Source organism: Petromyzon marinus, chromosome 76 (assembly GCF_048934315.1).
Source record: "Petromyzon marinus isolate PM22_M1 ecotype Great Lakes invasive population chromosome 76, UKy_Petmar_22M1.pri1.0, whole genome shotgun sequence".
Taxonomy (NCBI): Eukaryota; Metazoa; Chordata; class Hyperoartia; order Petromyzontiformes; family Petromyzontidae; genus Petromyzon; species Petromyzon marinus.
Genome location: NC_133742.1, coordinates 339,913 through 356,657, shown reverse-complemented (window position 1 = coordinate 356,657; position 16,745 = coordinate 339,913). Strand labels below are relative to the sequence as shown.

Below are 16,745 nucleotides of genomic sequence, written 5' to 3'. Positions count from 1 at the left end.
ACCACACGTATGAACACACCGTCTGTTGTACTACCACACGTATGAACGCACCGTCTGTTGTACTACCGCGCCTATGAACGCGCCGTCTGTTGTACTACCGCACGTATGAACACACCGTTTGTTGTACTACCGCACGTATGAACACACCGTCTGTTGTACTACCGCACGTACGAACACCCCGTCTGTTGTACTACCGCACGTATGAACACACCGTCTGTTGTACTACCGCATGTATGAACGCGCCGTCTGTTGTACTACCGCACGTATGAACACCCCGTCTGTTGTACTACCGCACGTACGAACGCGCCGTCTGTTGTACTACCGCACATACGAAGGCGCCGTCTGTTGTACTACCGCACGTATGAAGGCGCCGTCTGTGGTACTACCGCACGTATGAACACACCGTCTGTTGTACTACCACACGTATGAACACACCGTCTGTTGTACTACCACACGTATGAACGCACCGTCTGTTGTACTACCGCGCCTATGAACGCGCCGTCTGTTGTACTACCGCACGTATGAACACCCCGTCTGTTGTACTACCGCACGTATGAACGCGCCGTCTGTTGTACTACCGCACGTATGAACACACCGTCTGTTGTACTACCGCACCTATGAACGCGCCGTCTGTTGTACTACCGCACCTATGAACGCGCCGTCTGTTGTACTACCGCACGTATGAACGCGCCGTTTGTTGTACTACCGCACGTATGAACGTGCCGTCTGTTGTACTACCGCACGTATGAACACGCCGTCTGTTGTACTACCGCACGTATGAACACACCGTCTGTTGTACTACCGCACGTATGAACGCGCCGTCTGTTGTACTACCGCACGTATGAACGCACCGTCTGTTGTACTACCGCACGTATGAACACACCATCTGTTGTACTACCGCACGTATGAACGCGCCGTCTGTTGTACTACCGCACGTACGAACGCGCCGTCTGTTGTACTACCGCACGTACGAACGCGCCGTCTGTTGTACTACCGCACGTATGAACGCGCCGTCTGTTGTACTACCGCACGTATGAACACACCGTCTGTTGTACTACCACACGTATGAACGCACCGTCTGTTGTACTACCGCACGCATGAACGCGCCGTCTGTTGTACTACCGCACGTATGAACGCACCGTCTGTTGTACTACCGCACGTATGAACGCACCGTCTGTTGTACTACCGCACGTATGAACACACCATCTGTTGTACTACCGCACGTATGAACACACCGTCTGTTGTACTACCGCACGTATGAACGCGCCGTCTGTTGTACTACCGCACGTATGAACGCACCGTCTGTTGTACTACCACACGTACGAACACACCGTCTGTTGTACTACCACACGTATGAAGGCGCCGTTTGTTGTACTACCGCACGTATGAACACACCGTCTGTTGTACTACCGCACGTATGAACACCCCGTCTGTTGTACTACCACACGCATGAACGCGCCGTCTGTTGTACTACCGCACGTATGAACGCAACGTTTGTTGTACTACCGCACGTATGAACGCAACGTTTGTTGTACTACCGCACGTATGAACACGCCGTCTGTTGTACTACCGCACGTATGAACACACCGTCTGTTGTACTGCCACACGTATGAACACCCCGTCTGTTGTACTACCGCACGTATGAACGCGCCGTCTGTTGTACTACCGCACGTATGAACACCCCGTCTGTTGTACTACCGCACGTATGAACACACCGTCTGTTGTACTACCACACGTATGAACACCCCGTCTGTTGTACTACCGCACGTATGAACACACCGTCTGTTGTACTACCACACGTACGAACACACCGTCTGTGGTACTACGTCACGTACGAACGCCCCGTCTGTGATACTACCGCACGTATGAACACGCCGTCTGTTGCACTACCGCACGTATGAACACACCGTCTGTTGTACTACCGCACGTATGAACACGCCGTCTGTTGCACTACCGCACGTATGAACACACCGTCTGTTGTACTACCGCACGTACGAACGCGCCGTCTGTTGTACTACCGCACGTATGAACACACCGTCTGTTGTACTACCGTACGTATGAACGCGCCGTCTGTTGTACTACCGCACGTATGAACACGCCGTCTGTTGTACTACCGCACGTATGAACACACCGTCTGTTGTACTACCACACGTATGAACGCGCCGTCTGTTGTACTACCGCACGTATGAACACACCGTCTGTTGTACTACCGCACGTATGAACACACCGTCTGTTGTACTACCACACGTACGAACACACCGTCTGTGGTACTACGTCACGTACGAACACACCGTCTGTTGTACTACCGCACGTATGAACACACCGTCTGTTGTACTACCACACGTATGAACACACCGTCTGTTGTACTACCGCACGTACGAAGGCGCCGTCTGTGGTACTACCGCACGTATGAACGCGCCGTCTGTTGTACTACCGCACGTATGAACGCGCCGTCTGTTGTACTACCGCACGTATGAACACCCCGTCTGTTGTACTACCACACGTATGAACACCCCGTCTGTTGTACTACCGCACATATGAACACCCCGTCTGTTGTACTACCGCACGTATGAACACACCGTCTGTTGTACTACCGCACGTATGAACACGCCGTCTGTTGTACTACCGCAGGTATGAACACACCGTCTGTTGCACTACCGCACGTATGAACACACCGTCTGTTGTACTACCGCACGTATGAACACGCCGTCTGTTGTACTACCGCACGTATGAACACGCCGTCTGTTGTACTACCGCAGGTATGAACACACCGTCTGTTGTACTACCGCACGTATGAACACGCCGTCTGTTGTACTACCGCACGTATGAACACACCGTCTGTTGTACTACCGCACGTATGAACACACCGTCTGTTGTACTACCGCACGTATGAACACACCGTCTGTTGTACTACCGCACGTATGAACGCACCGTCTGTTGTACTACCGCACGTATGAACACACCGTCTGTTGTACTACCGCACCTATGAACGCGCCGTCTGTTGTACTACCGCACGTATGAACGCGCCGTCTGTTGTACTACCGCACGTATGAACACACCGTCTGTTGTACTACCGCACGTATGAACGCGCCGTCTGTTGTACTACCGCACGAATGAACGCGCCGTCTGTTGTACTACCGCACGTATGAACGCACCGTCTGTTGTACTACCGCACGTATGAACACACCGTTTGTTGTACTACCGCACGTATGAACGCGCCGTCTGTTGTACTACCGCACGTATGAACGCAACGTCTGTTGTACTACCGCACGTATGAACACCCCGTCTGTTGTACTACCACACGTATGAACACCCCGTCTGTTGTACTACCGCACGTATGAACACACCGTCTGTTGTACTACCGCACGTATGAACACACCATCTGTTGTACTACCACACGTATGAACACACCGTCTGTTGTACTACCACAATTACGTACGCACCATCTGTTATACTACCGCACGTACAAACGCGCTGTCTGTTGTACTACCGCACGTATGAACACACCGTCTGTTGTACTACCGCACGTATGAACACCCCGTCTGTTGCACTACCGCACGTACGAACGCGCCGTCTGTTGTACTACCACACGTATGAACACCCCGTCTGTTGTACTACCGCACGTACGAACGCGCCGTCTGTTGTACTACCGCACGTATGAACACGCCGTCTGTTGTACTACCGCACGTATGAACGCACCGTCTGTTGTACTACCGCACGTATGAACACCCCGTCTGTTGTACTACCGCACGTATGAACGCGCCGTTTGTTGTACTACCGCACGTATGAACACACCATCTGTTGTACTACCGCACGTACGAACGCGCCGTCTGTTGTACTACCGCACGTATGAACACACCGTCTGTTGTACTACCGCACGTATGAACACACCGTCTGTTGTACTACCGCACGTATGAACGCGCCGTCTGTTGTACTACCGCACGTATGAACACACCGTCTGTTGTACTACCGCACGTATGAACGCACCGTCTGTTGTACTACCGCACGTATGAACACCCCGTCTGTTGTACTACCGCACGTATGAACGCGCCGTCTGTTGTACTACCGCACGTATGAACACCCCGTCTGTTGTACTACCGCACGTATGAACGCGCCGTTTGTTGTACTACCGCACGTACGAAGGCGCCGTCTGTTGTACTACCGCACGTACGAACGCGCCGTCTGTTGTACTACCGCACGTATGAACACACCGTCTGTTGTACTACCGCACGTATGAACGCGCCGTCTGTTGTACTACCGCACGTATGAAAACGCCGTCTGTTGTACTACCGCACGTATGAACACACCGTCTGTTGTACTACCGCACGTATGAACGCGCCGTCTGTTTTACTACCGCACGTATGAACACGCCGTCTGTTGTACTACCGCACGTATGAACACACCGTCTGTTGTACTACCGCACGTATGAACGCGCCGTCTGTTGTACTACCGCACGTATGAACGCACCATTTGTGTGCTGTTCTCCCACTTCACGCTGTCCAATTCTACTCCCGGAGGCACGTCGCACGGCAGGAGAATGTCGTCTCCCACGAAGCCGCTGACGTTCTGGTGGACCTGCGGGATGACCTCTCGCTCTGGGGGCAACCCAAAAAAGAGGAGAGAGAGAGAGAGGCACGGGGTAGAGTGATTATCTATAAACTCTTTTTTTATTTTACCCCTAACTGTGGTGAAGAACCAGTGGCATGTAGATCAACAGAACGCGAAGAACCAGTGGCATCTACATCTGCTGAACGTGAAGAACCAGTGGCATCTACTTCTGTAGAACGTGAAGAACCAGTGGCGTCTACATCTGCAGAACGTGAAGAACCAGTGGCATCTACTTCTGCAGAACGTGAAGAACCAGTGGCATCTACTTCTGCAGAACGTGAAGAACCAGTGGCATCTACATCTGCAGAACGTGAAGAACCAGTGGCATCTACATCTGCAGAACGTGAAGAACCAGTGGCATCTATATCAGTAGAACGTGAAGAACCAGTGGCATCTACATCTACAGAACGTGAAGAACCAGTGGCATCTACTTCTGCAGAACGTGAAGAACCGGTGGCATCTACTTCTGCAGAACGTGAAAAACCAGTAGCATCTTCATCTGTAGAACGTGAAGAACCAGTGGCATCTACATTTGCAGAACGTGAAGAACCAATGGCATCTACATCTGCAGAACGTGAAGAACCAGTGGCATCTACATTGGCAGAACGTGAAGAACCAATGGCATCTACATCTGCAGAACGTGAAAAACCAGTGGCATCTACATCTGCAGAACGTGAAGAACCAGTGGCATCTACATCTGCAAAACGTGAAGAACCAGTGGCATCTACATCTGCAGAACGTGAAGAATCAGTGGCATCTACTTCTGCAGAACGTGAAGAACCAGTGGCATTTACTTCTGCTGAACGTGAAGAACCAGTGGCATCTACATCTGCAGAAGGTGAAGAACCAGTGGCATCTACATTGTAGAACGTGAAGAACCAGTGGCATTTACATCTACAGAACGTGAAGAACCAGTGGCGTCTACATCTGTAGAACGTGAAGAACCGGTGGCATCTACATCTGCAGAACGTAAAGAACCAGTGGCATCTACATCTGCAGAACGTGAAGAATCAGTGGCTTCTACATCTGCAGAACGTGAATAACTGGTGGCATCTACATCTACAGAACGTGAAGAACCAGTGGCATCTACATCTGTAGAACGTGAAGAACCAGTGGCATCTACATCTGCAGAACGTGACGAACCAGTGGCATCTGTATATACATAAAGACACACAGAGACACATAGAGATGCATATAGACGCACAGAGATCCATATAGATACATTGAGACACAGAGAGACCCATAGATATATATAGAGACACACAAAGACCTATAGAGATACATAGAGACTCACAGAGATCCATAAAAATACATAGAGACACACAGAGACCCATAGATATACATAAAGACACACAGATACCCATGGAGATACATAGAGACACACAAAGACCCATAGAGATACATAAAGACAAACAGAGATCCATATGAATACATAGAGACACAAAGAGACCCATATATATATACATAAAGACACACAGAGACCCACAGAGACACAGATACCCATGGAGATACTTAGAGACACACAGAGACCCATAGATAGACATAAAGACACACAGAGACGCACAGAAACCCACAAAGACCCACAGAGACACACAGACACCCCCAGAGACACACAGAGACACACAGAGACCCACAGAGACACACAGAGACACACAGAGACACACAGAGACACCCACAGAGGAGACACATACGGACACACAGAGACCCACAGAGACACACAGAGACCCACAGAGACCCAAAGAGACACACAGAGACACACAGACACTCACAGAGACACACAGAGACACACACGGACACACAGAGACTAACAGAAACCCACAGAGATACAGAGACCCACAGAGACACACAGAGACACCCACAGAGGAGACACTCACGGACACACAGAGACACACAGAGACACACACAGACTCACAGAGACCCACAGAGACACCAACAGAGGAGACACTCACGGACACACAGAGACACACAGCGACACACAGAGACCCACAGAGACACACAGAGACACACAGCGACACACAGAGACACACAGAGACTCACAGAGACTCACAGAGACACACAGCGACACACAGAGACACACAGAGACCCACAGAGCCTCACAGACACCCACAGAGACACACAGAGACACACAGAGACACACACGGACACACAGAGACCCACAGAGACCCACAGACACCCACAGAGACACACAGCGACATACAGAGACACACAGAGACACACAGAAACCCACAGAGGAGACACATACGGACACACAGAGACCCACAGAGACACACACGGACACACAGAGACTCACAGAGACACACAGAGACACACACGGACACACAGAGACTAACAGAAACCCACAGAGATACAGAGACCCACAGAGACACACAGAGACACACAGAGACACCCATAGAGGAGACACTCACGGACACACAGAGACACACAGAGACCCACAGAGACTCACAGAGACACACAGAGACACCAACAGAGGAGACACACAGAGACACACAGAGACACACAGAGACCCACAGAGACACACAGAGACACACAGCGACACACAGAGACACACAGAGACTCACAGAGACTCACAAAGACACACAGCCACACACAGAGACACACAGAGACCCACAGAGCCCCACAGACACCCACAGAGACACACAGAGACACACAGAGACACACAGAGACCTACAGAGACCCACAGACACCCACAGAGACACACAGCGACACACAGAGACACACAGAGACACCCACAGAGGAAACACATACGGACATACAGAGACCCACAGAGACACACAGAGACCCACAGAGACCCAAAGAGACACACAGAGACACACAGAGAAACCCACAGTGGAGACACTCACGGACACACAGAGACACACAGAGACACACACGGACACACAGAGACTCACAGAGACACACAGAGACACACACGGACACACAGAGACTAACAAAAACCCACAGAGATACAGAGACCCACAGAGACACACAGAGACACACAGAGACACCCACAGAGGAGACACTCATGGACACACAGAGACACACAGAGAACCACAGAGACTCACAGAGACACACAGAGACACACCCAGACTCACAGCGACCCACAGAGACACCAAAAGAGGAGACACTCACGGATACACAGAGACACACAGAGACACACAGAGACCCACAGAGACACACAGAGACACACAGCGACACACAGAGACACACAGAGACTCACAGAGACACACAGCCACACACAGAGACACACAGAGACCCACAGAGCCCCACAGACACCGACAGAGACACACAGAGACACACACGAACACACAGAGACCCACAGAGACCCACAGACACCCACAGAGACACACAGCGACACGCAGAGACACACAGAGACACACAGAGACCCACAGAGCCCCACAGACACCCACAGAGACACACAGAGACACACAGAGACACACACGAACACACAGAGACCCACAGAAACCCACAGACACCCACAGAGACACACAGCGACACGCAGAGACACACAGAGACACACGGAAACCCACAGACATTTACAGAGACACACAGAGACACACAGAGACACACACGGACACACAGAGACAAACAGAGACACACAGACACCCACAGAGACCCACATGGACACACAGCGACTCAAAGAGACACCCACAGAGATACCCACAGAGGAGACATACACGGACACACAGAGACACACAGAGACTCACAGAGACACACAGAGACCCACACCGACACACAGAGACACCCACATAGACACCCACAGAGGAGACACACACGGACACACAGAGACTCACAGAGACACACAGAGACACACACGAAGACACATAGATCCACAGAGACACACAGAGACACACAGAGATACACAGTCACCCACAGAGACACCCACAGAGGAGACACACACGGACACACAGAGACACACAGAGACACCCACAGAGGAGACACATACGGACACACAGAGACCCACAGAGACACACAGAGACCCACAGAGACCCAAAGAGACACACAGAGACACACAGACACTCACAGAGACACACAGAGACACACACGGACACACAGAGACTAACAGAAACCCACAGAGATACAGAGACCCACAGAGACACACAGAGACACCCACAGAGGAGACACTCACGGACACACAGAGACACACACAGACTCACAGAGACCCACAGAGACACCAACAGAGGAGACACTCACGGACACACAGAGACACACAGCGACACACAGAGACCCACAGAGACACACAGAGACACACAGCGACACACAGAGACACACAGAGACTCACAGAGACTCACAGAGACACACAGCGACACACAGAGACACACAGAGACCCACAGAGCCTCACAGACACCCACAGAGACACACAGAGACACACAGAGACACACACGGACACACAGAGACCCACAGAGACCCACAGACACGCACAGAGACACACAGCGACACACAGAGACACACAGAGACACACAGAAACCCACAGAGGAGACAAATACGGACACACAGAGACCCACAGAGACACACACGGACACACAGAGACTCACAGAGACATACAGAGACACACACGGACACACAGAGACTAACAGAAACCCACAGAGATACAGAGACCCACAGAGACACACAGAGACACACAGAGACACCCACAGAGGAGACACTCATGGACACACAGAGACACACAGAGACCCACAGAGACTCACAGAGACACACAGAGACACACACAGACTCACAGAGACCCACAGAGACACCAACAGAGGAGACACTCACGGACACACAGAGACACACAGAGACACACAGAGACCCACAGAGACACACAGAGACACACAGCGACACACAGAGACACACAGAGACTCACAGAGACTCACAAAGACACACAGCCACACACACAGACACACAGAGACCCACAGAGCCCCACAGACACCCACAGAGACACACAGAGACACACAGCGACACACAGAGACACACAGAGACACCCACAGAGGAAACACATACGGACATACAGAGACCCACAGAGACACACAGAGACCCACAGAGACCCAAAGAGACACACAGAGACACACAGAGAAACCCACAGTGGAGACACTCACGGACACACAGAGACACACAGAGACACACACGGACACACAGAGACTCACAGAGACACACAGAGACACACACGGACACACAGAGACACACAGAGACACCCACAGAGGAGACACTCATGGACACACAGAGACACACAGAGAACCACAGAGACCCACAGAGACACACAGAGACACACCCAGACTCACAGCGACCCACAGAGACACCAACAGAGGAGACACTCACGGATACACAGAGACACACAGAGACACCCAGAGACCCACAGAGACACACAGAGACACACAGCGACACACAGAGACACACAGACACTCACAGAGACACACAGCCACACACAGAGACACACAGAGACCCACAGAGCCCCACAGACACCCACAGAGACACACAGAGACACACAGAGACACACACGAACACACAGAGACCCACAGAGACCCACAGACACCCACAGAGACACACAGCGACACGCAGAGACACACAGAGACTCATAGAGACTCACAAAGACACACAGCCACACACAGAGACACACAGAGACCCACAGAGCCCCACAGACACCCACAGAGACACACAGAGACACACAGCGACACACTGAGACACACAGAGACACCCACAGTGGAAACACATACGGACATACAGAGATCCACAGAGACACACAGAGACCCACAGAGACCCAAAGAGACACACAGAGACACACAGAGAAACCCACAGTGGAGACACTCACGGACACACAGAGACACACAGAGACACACACGGACACACAGAGACTCACAGAGACACACAGAGACACACACGGACACACAGAGACTAACAAAAACCCACAGAGATACAGAGACCCACACAGACACACAGAGACACACAGAGACACCCACAGAGGAGACACTCATGGACACACAGAGACACACAGAGAACCACAGAGACTCACAGAGACACACAGAGACACACCCAGACTCACAGCGACCCACAGAGACACCAACAGAGGAGACACTCACGGATACACAGAGACACACAGAGACACAAAGAGACCCACAGAGACACACAGAGACTCATAGAGACTCACAAAGACACACAGCCACACACAGAGACACACAGAGACCCACAGAGCCCCACAGACACCCACAGAGACACACAGAGACACACAGCGACACACAGAGACACACAGAGACACCCACAGAGGAAACACATACGGACATACAGAGATCCACAGAGACACACAGAGACCCACAGAGACCCAAAGAGACACACAGAGACACACAGAGAAACCCACAGTGGAGACACTCACGGACACACAGAGACACACAGAGACACACACGGACACACAGAGACTCACAGAGACACACAGAGACACACACGGACACACAGAGACTAACAAAAACCCACAGAGATACAGAGACCCACAGAGACACACAGAGACACACAGAGACACCCACAGAGGAGACACTCATGGACACACAGAGACACACAGAGAACCACAGAGACTCACAGAGACACACAGAGACACACCCAGACTCACAGCGACTCACAGAGACACCAACAGAGGAGACACTCACGGATACACAGAGACACACAGAGACACACAGAGACCCACAGAGACACACAGAGACACACCCAGACTCACAGCGACCCACAGAGACACCAACAGAGGAGACACTCACGGATACACAGAGACACACAGAGACACACAGAGACCCTCAGAGACACACAGAGACACACAGCGACACACAGAGACACACAGACACTCACAGAGACACACAGCCACACACAGAGACACACAGAGACCCACAGAGCCCCACAGACACCCACAGAGACACACAGAGACACACAGAGACACACACGAACACACAGAGACCCACAGAGACCCACAGACACCCACAGAGACACACAGCGACACGCAGAGACACACAGAGACTCACAGAGACACACAGAGACACACAGCGACACACAGAGACACACAGAGACACCCACAGAGGAAACACATACGGACATACAAAGATCCACAGAGACACACAGAGACCCACAGAGACCCAAAGAGACACACAGAGACACACAGAGAAACCCACAGTGGAGACACTCACGGACACACAGAGACACACAGAGACACACACGGACACACAGAGACTCACAGAGACACACAGAGACACACACGGACACACAGAGACTAACAAAAACCCACAGAGATACAGAGACCCACAGAGACACACAGAGACACACAGAGACACCCACAGAGGAGACACTCATGGACACACAGAGACACACAGAGAACCACAGAGACTCACAGAGACACACAGAGACACACCCAGACTCACAGCGACCCACAGAGACACCAACAGAGGAGACACTCACGGATACACAGAGACACACAGAGACACACAGAGACCCACAGAGACACACAGAGACACACAGCGACACACAGAGACACACAGAGACTCACAGAGACACACAGCCACAGACAGAGACACACAGAGACCCACAGAGCCCCACAGACACCCACAGAGACACACAGAGACACACAGAGACACACACGAACACACAGAGACCCACAGAGACCCACAGACACCCACAGAGACACACAGCGACACGCAGAGACACACAGAGACACACAGAGACACACAGCGACACACAGAGACACACAGAGACACACAGCGACACACAGAGACACACAGAGACTCACAGAGACACACAGCCACACACAGAGACACACAGAGACCCACAGAGCCCCACAGACACCCACAGAGACACACAGAGACACACAGAGACACACACGAACACACAGAGACCCACAGAAACCCACAGACACCCACAGAGACACACAGCGACACGCAGAGACACACAGAGACACACGGAAACCCACAGACATCCACAGAGACACACAGAGACACACAGAGACACACACGGACACACAGAGACAAACAGAGACACACAGATACCCACAGAGACCCACATGGACACACAGCGACTCACAGAGACACCCACAGAGATACCGACAGAGGAGACATACACGGAGACACAGGGACACACAGAGACTCACAGAGACACACAGAGACACACACGAACACACAGAGACCCACAGAGACACACAGAGATACACAGAGTCTCCCACAGAGACACCCACAGAGGAGACACACACGGACACACAGAGACACACAGAGACACATAGAGACACAGAGACACACAGAGACTCACAGAGACTCACAGAAACCCACAGAGATACAGAGACCCACAGAGACACACACGAACCCATAGAGACCCACAGAGACACACACAGACACACAGAGATACACAGAGACAACCACAGAGACACCCACAGAGGAGACACACACGGACACACAGAGACACACAGAGACACATAGAGACAGAGACACACAAAGACTCACAGAGACACACAGAGACCCACAGAGACACACAGAGACACCCACAGAGACACACAGAGACCCACAGAGACACCCACAGAGACACAGAGACACCCACAGAGGAGACACTCACAGACACACAGAGACACTCACGGACACAGAGAGACACACAGAGACCCACAGAGACTCACAGAGACGCACAGAGACTCACAGAGACTCACAGAGACCCACAGAGACACACAGAGACACATAGAGACCCACAGAGACACCCACAGCGACACAGAGACACCCACAGAGGAGACACTCACAGACACACAGAGACACTCACGGACACACAGAGACATATAGAGACCCACAGAGACTCACAGAGACACACAGAGACTCACAGAGACACACAGAGACTCACAGTGACACACAGAGACACATAGAGACACAAAGACACACAGAGACTCACAGAGACCCACGGAGACACACAGAGACTCACAAAGACTCACAGAGACCCACAGAGACACCGACAGAGGAGACACACAGAGACACACAGAGACACACAGACACACACAGAGACCCACAGAGACACACAGAGACCCACAGAGACACACAGACACACACAGAGACACCCACAGAGACACCCACAGAGACACCCACAGAGGAGATACAAAGAGACACCCACTGAGACACCCACAGAGACACACAGAGGACACCCACAGAGACACCCACAGAGACACCCACAGAGACACCCACAGAGGAGACACTCATGGACACACAGAGACACACAGAGGCACACAGAGACTCACAGAGACCCACAGAGACACCCACAGAGGAGACACACAGAGACTCACAGAGACTCACAGACACCCACAGAGACACCCACAGAGACCCACAGAGACACCCACAGAGACACACACAGAGACACACACAGAGACACACACAGAGACGCACAGAGACACACAGAGACACCCACAGAGACACCCACAGAGACACCCACAGAGACCCACAGAGACCCCCGGTAGAGACCCACAGACACACACAGAGACACCCACAAAGGAGACACACAGAGACTCACAGAGACCCACAGAGACACACAGAGACAAACACGGACACACAGAGACCCACAGAGGCACACACAGACACACACAGAGACCCACCGAGACCCACAGAGACACACAGAGACACACAGAGACACACACATGGACACACAGAGACCCACAGAGGCACACACAGACACACACAGAGACACCCACAGAGGAGACACACAGAGATTCACAGAGACCCACAGAGACACCCACAGAGACACCCACAGAGACACCCACAGAGACCCACAGAGACACCCACAGAGGAGACACACAGAGACCCACAGAGACACACACAGAGGAGACACACAGAGACTCACGGAGACCCACAGAGACCCACAGAAACCCACAGAGGAGACACACAGAGACCCACAGAGACACACACAGAGGAGAGACACACAGAGGACACCCACAGAGACCCACAGAGGAGACACCCACACAGGAGACACCCACAGAGGAGACACTCAGAGACACACAGACACACACAGAGACACCCACAGAGACCCACAGAGACACCCACAGAGACACCCACAGAGGAGACACCCACAGAGACACCCACAGAGACACCCACAGAGACACCCACAGAGGACACCCACAGAGGAGACACTCATGGACACACAGAGACACCCACAGAGGAGACACCCACAGAGACACACACAGAGACACCCAGAGAGGAGACACCCACATAGACACCCACAGAGACACCCACACAGAGACACCCACAGAGGAGAGACACAGAGACTCACAGAGACACTCAGAGACCCACAGAGACACCCACAGAGGAGAGACACAGAGACTCACAGAGACACTCAGAGACCCACAGAGACACCCACAGAGGAGAGACACGTGCGTGCCTCTCTCCCTTACTCTGATTACGATGGACTCTCAGCTCGGTAATGAACTCCCACGTGAGCTTGGACCCCCGGTAGAGACACACAGACACACACAGAGACACCCACAGAGGAGACCCACAGAGACACACAGAGACCCACAGACACCCACAGAGGAGACCCACAGAGACTCACAGACACCCACAGAGACACCCACAGAGACACCCACGAAGGAGAGACACACAGAGACTCACAGAGACACACAGAGACCCACAGAGACACCCACAGAGACACCCACAGAGGACACCCACAGAGACCCACAGAGGACACCCACAGAGGAGACACCCACAGAGACACACACAGAGACACCGACAGAGACACCCACAGAGACCCACAGAGGACACCCACAGAGGAGACACCCACAGAGACACACACAGAGACACCCACAGAGACACCCACAGAGACCCACAGAGGACACCCACAGAGGATACACCCACAGAGACACACACAGAGACACCCACAGAGGAGAGACACGTGCGTGCCTCTCTACCTTACTCTGATTACGATGGGCTCTCAGCTCGGTAATGAACTCCCACGTGAGCTTGGACCTCCGGTAGAGACCCACAGACACACACAGAGACACCCACAGAGACACAGAGACACTCACAGAGACACACACAGAGACACCCACAGAGACACCCACAGAGACACAGAGACACACACAGAGACACACACAGAGACACAGAGACACACACAGAGACACACACAGAGACACCCACAGAGACACACAGAGACCCACAGAGATACACACAGACACACGCAGAGACCCACAGAGACACACAGAGACACACAGAGACACACACGGACACACAGAGACCCACAGAGACCCACAGACACACACAGAGACACCCACAGAGGAGACACTCAGAGACTCACAGAGACCGACAGACCCACAGAGACACACAGAGATTCACAGACACCCACAGAGACACCCACAGAGGAGACACCCACAGAGACACCCACAGAGGAGACACACAGAGACACACAGAGACACCCACAGAGGAGAGACACAGAGACCCACAGAGACACCCACAGAGGAGACACACAGAGACCCACAGAGACACCCACAGAGGAGACACACAGAGACTCACAGAGACACACAGACACACACAGAGACACCCACAGAGGAGACACCCACAGAGGATACCCACAGAGACCCACAGAGGAGACACCCACACAGGAGACACCCACAGAGGAGACACACAGACACACACAGAGACCCACAGAAACCCACAGAGACACTCACAGAGGAGACACACAGAGACACACAGAGACTCACAGAGACCCACAGAGACACCCACAGAGACTCACACAGAGACTCACACAGAGACACACAGAGGCACACAGAGACTCACAGAGACCCACAGAGACACCCACAGAGGAGACACCCACAGAGACACCCACAGAGGAGACACACAGAGACACACAGAGACACCCACAGAGGAGAGACACAGAGACCCATAGAGACACCCACAGAGGAGACACACAGAGACCCACAGAGACACCCACAGAGGAGACACACAGAGACTCACACAGAGACACACAGAGGCACACAGAGACTCACAGGGACCCACAGAGACACCCACAGAGGAGACACCCACAGAGACACACACAGAGACACCCACAGAGACCGCCACAGAGGAGACACTCAGAGACTCACAGACACACACAGAGACACCCACAGAGACCCACAGAGACACCCACAGAGACACCCACAGAGGAGACACACAGAGACACACAGAGACTCACAGAGACCCACAGAGACACACACAGACACACACAGAGACCCA

General features: G+C 52.6%; 1 protein-coding gene across 1 annotated transcript in view; it reads right to left on the bottom strand.

Moving 5' to 3' along the window:
• Positions 1-16,745, bottom strand: part of LOC142907234 (uncharacterized) — a 46,935-nt gene that overhangs the window by 16,447 nt on the left and 13,743 nt on the right. Inside the window, exon 4 of the mRNA XM_076056477.1 lies at positions 4,468-4,595. Within this exon, the coding sequence (XP_075912592.1) occupies positions 4,468-4,470 (3 nt within the window). The 5' untranslated portion in view covers positions 4,471-4,595. The remainder of the gene's footprint in view (positions 1-4,467; positions 4,596-16,745) is intronic.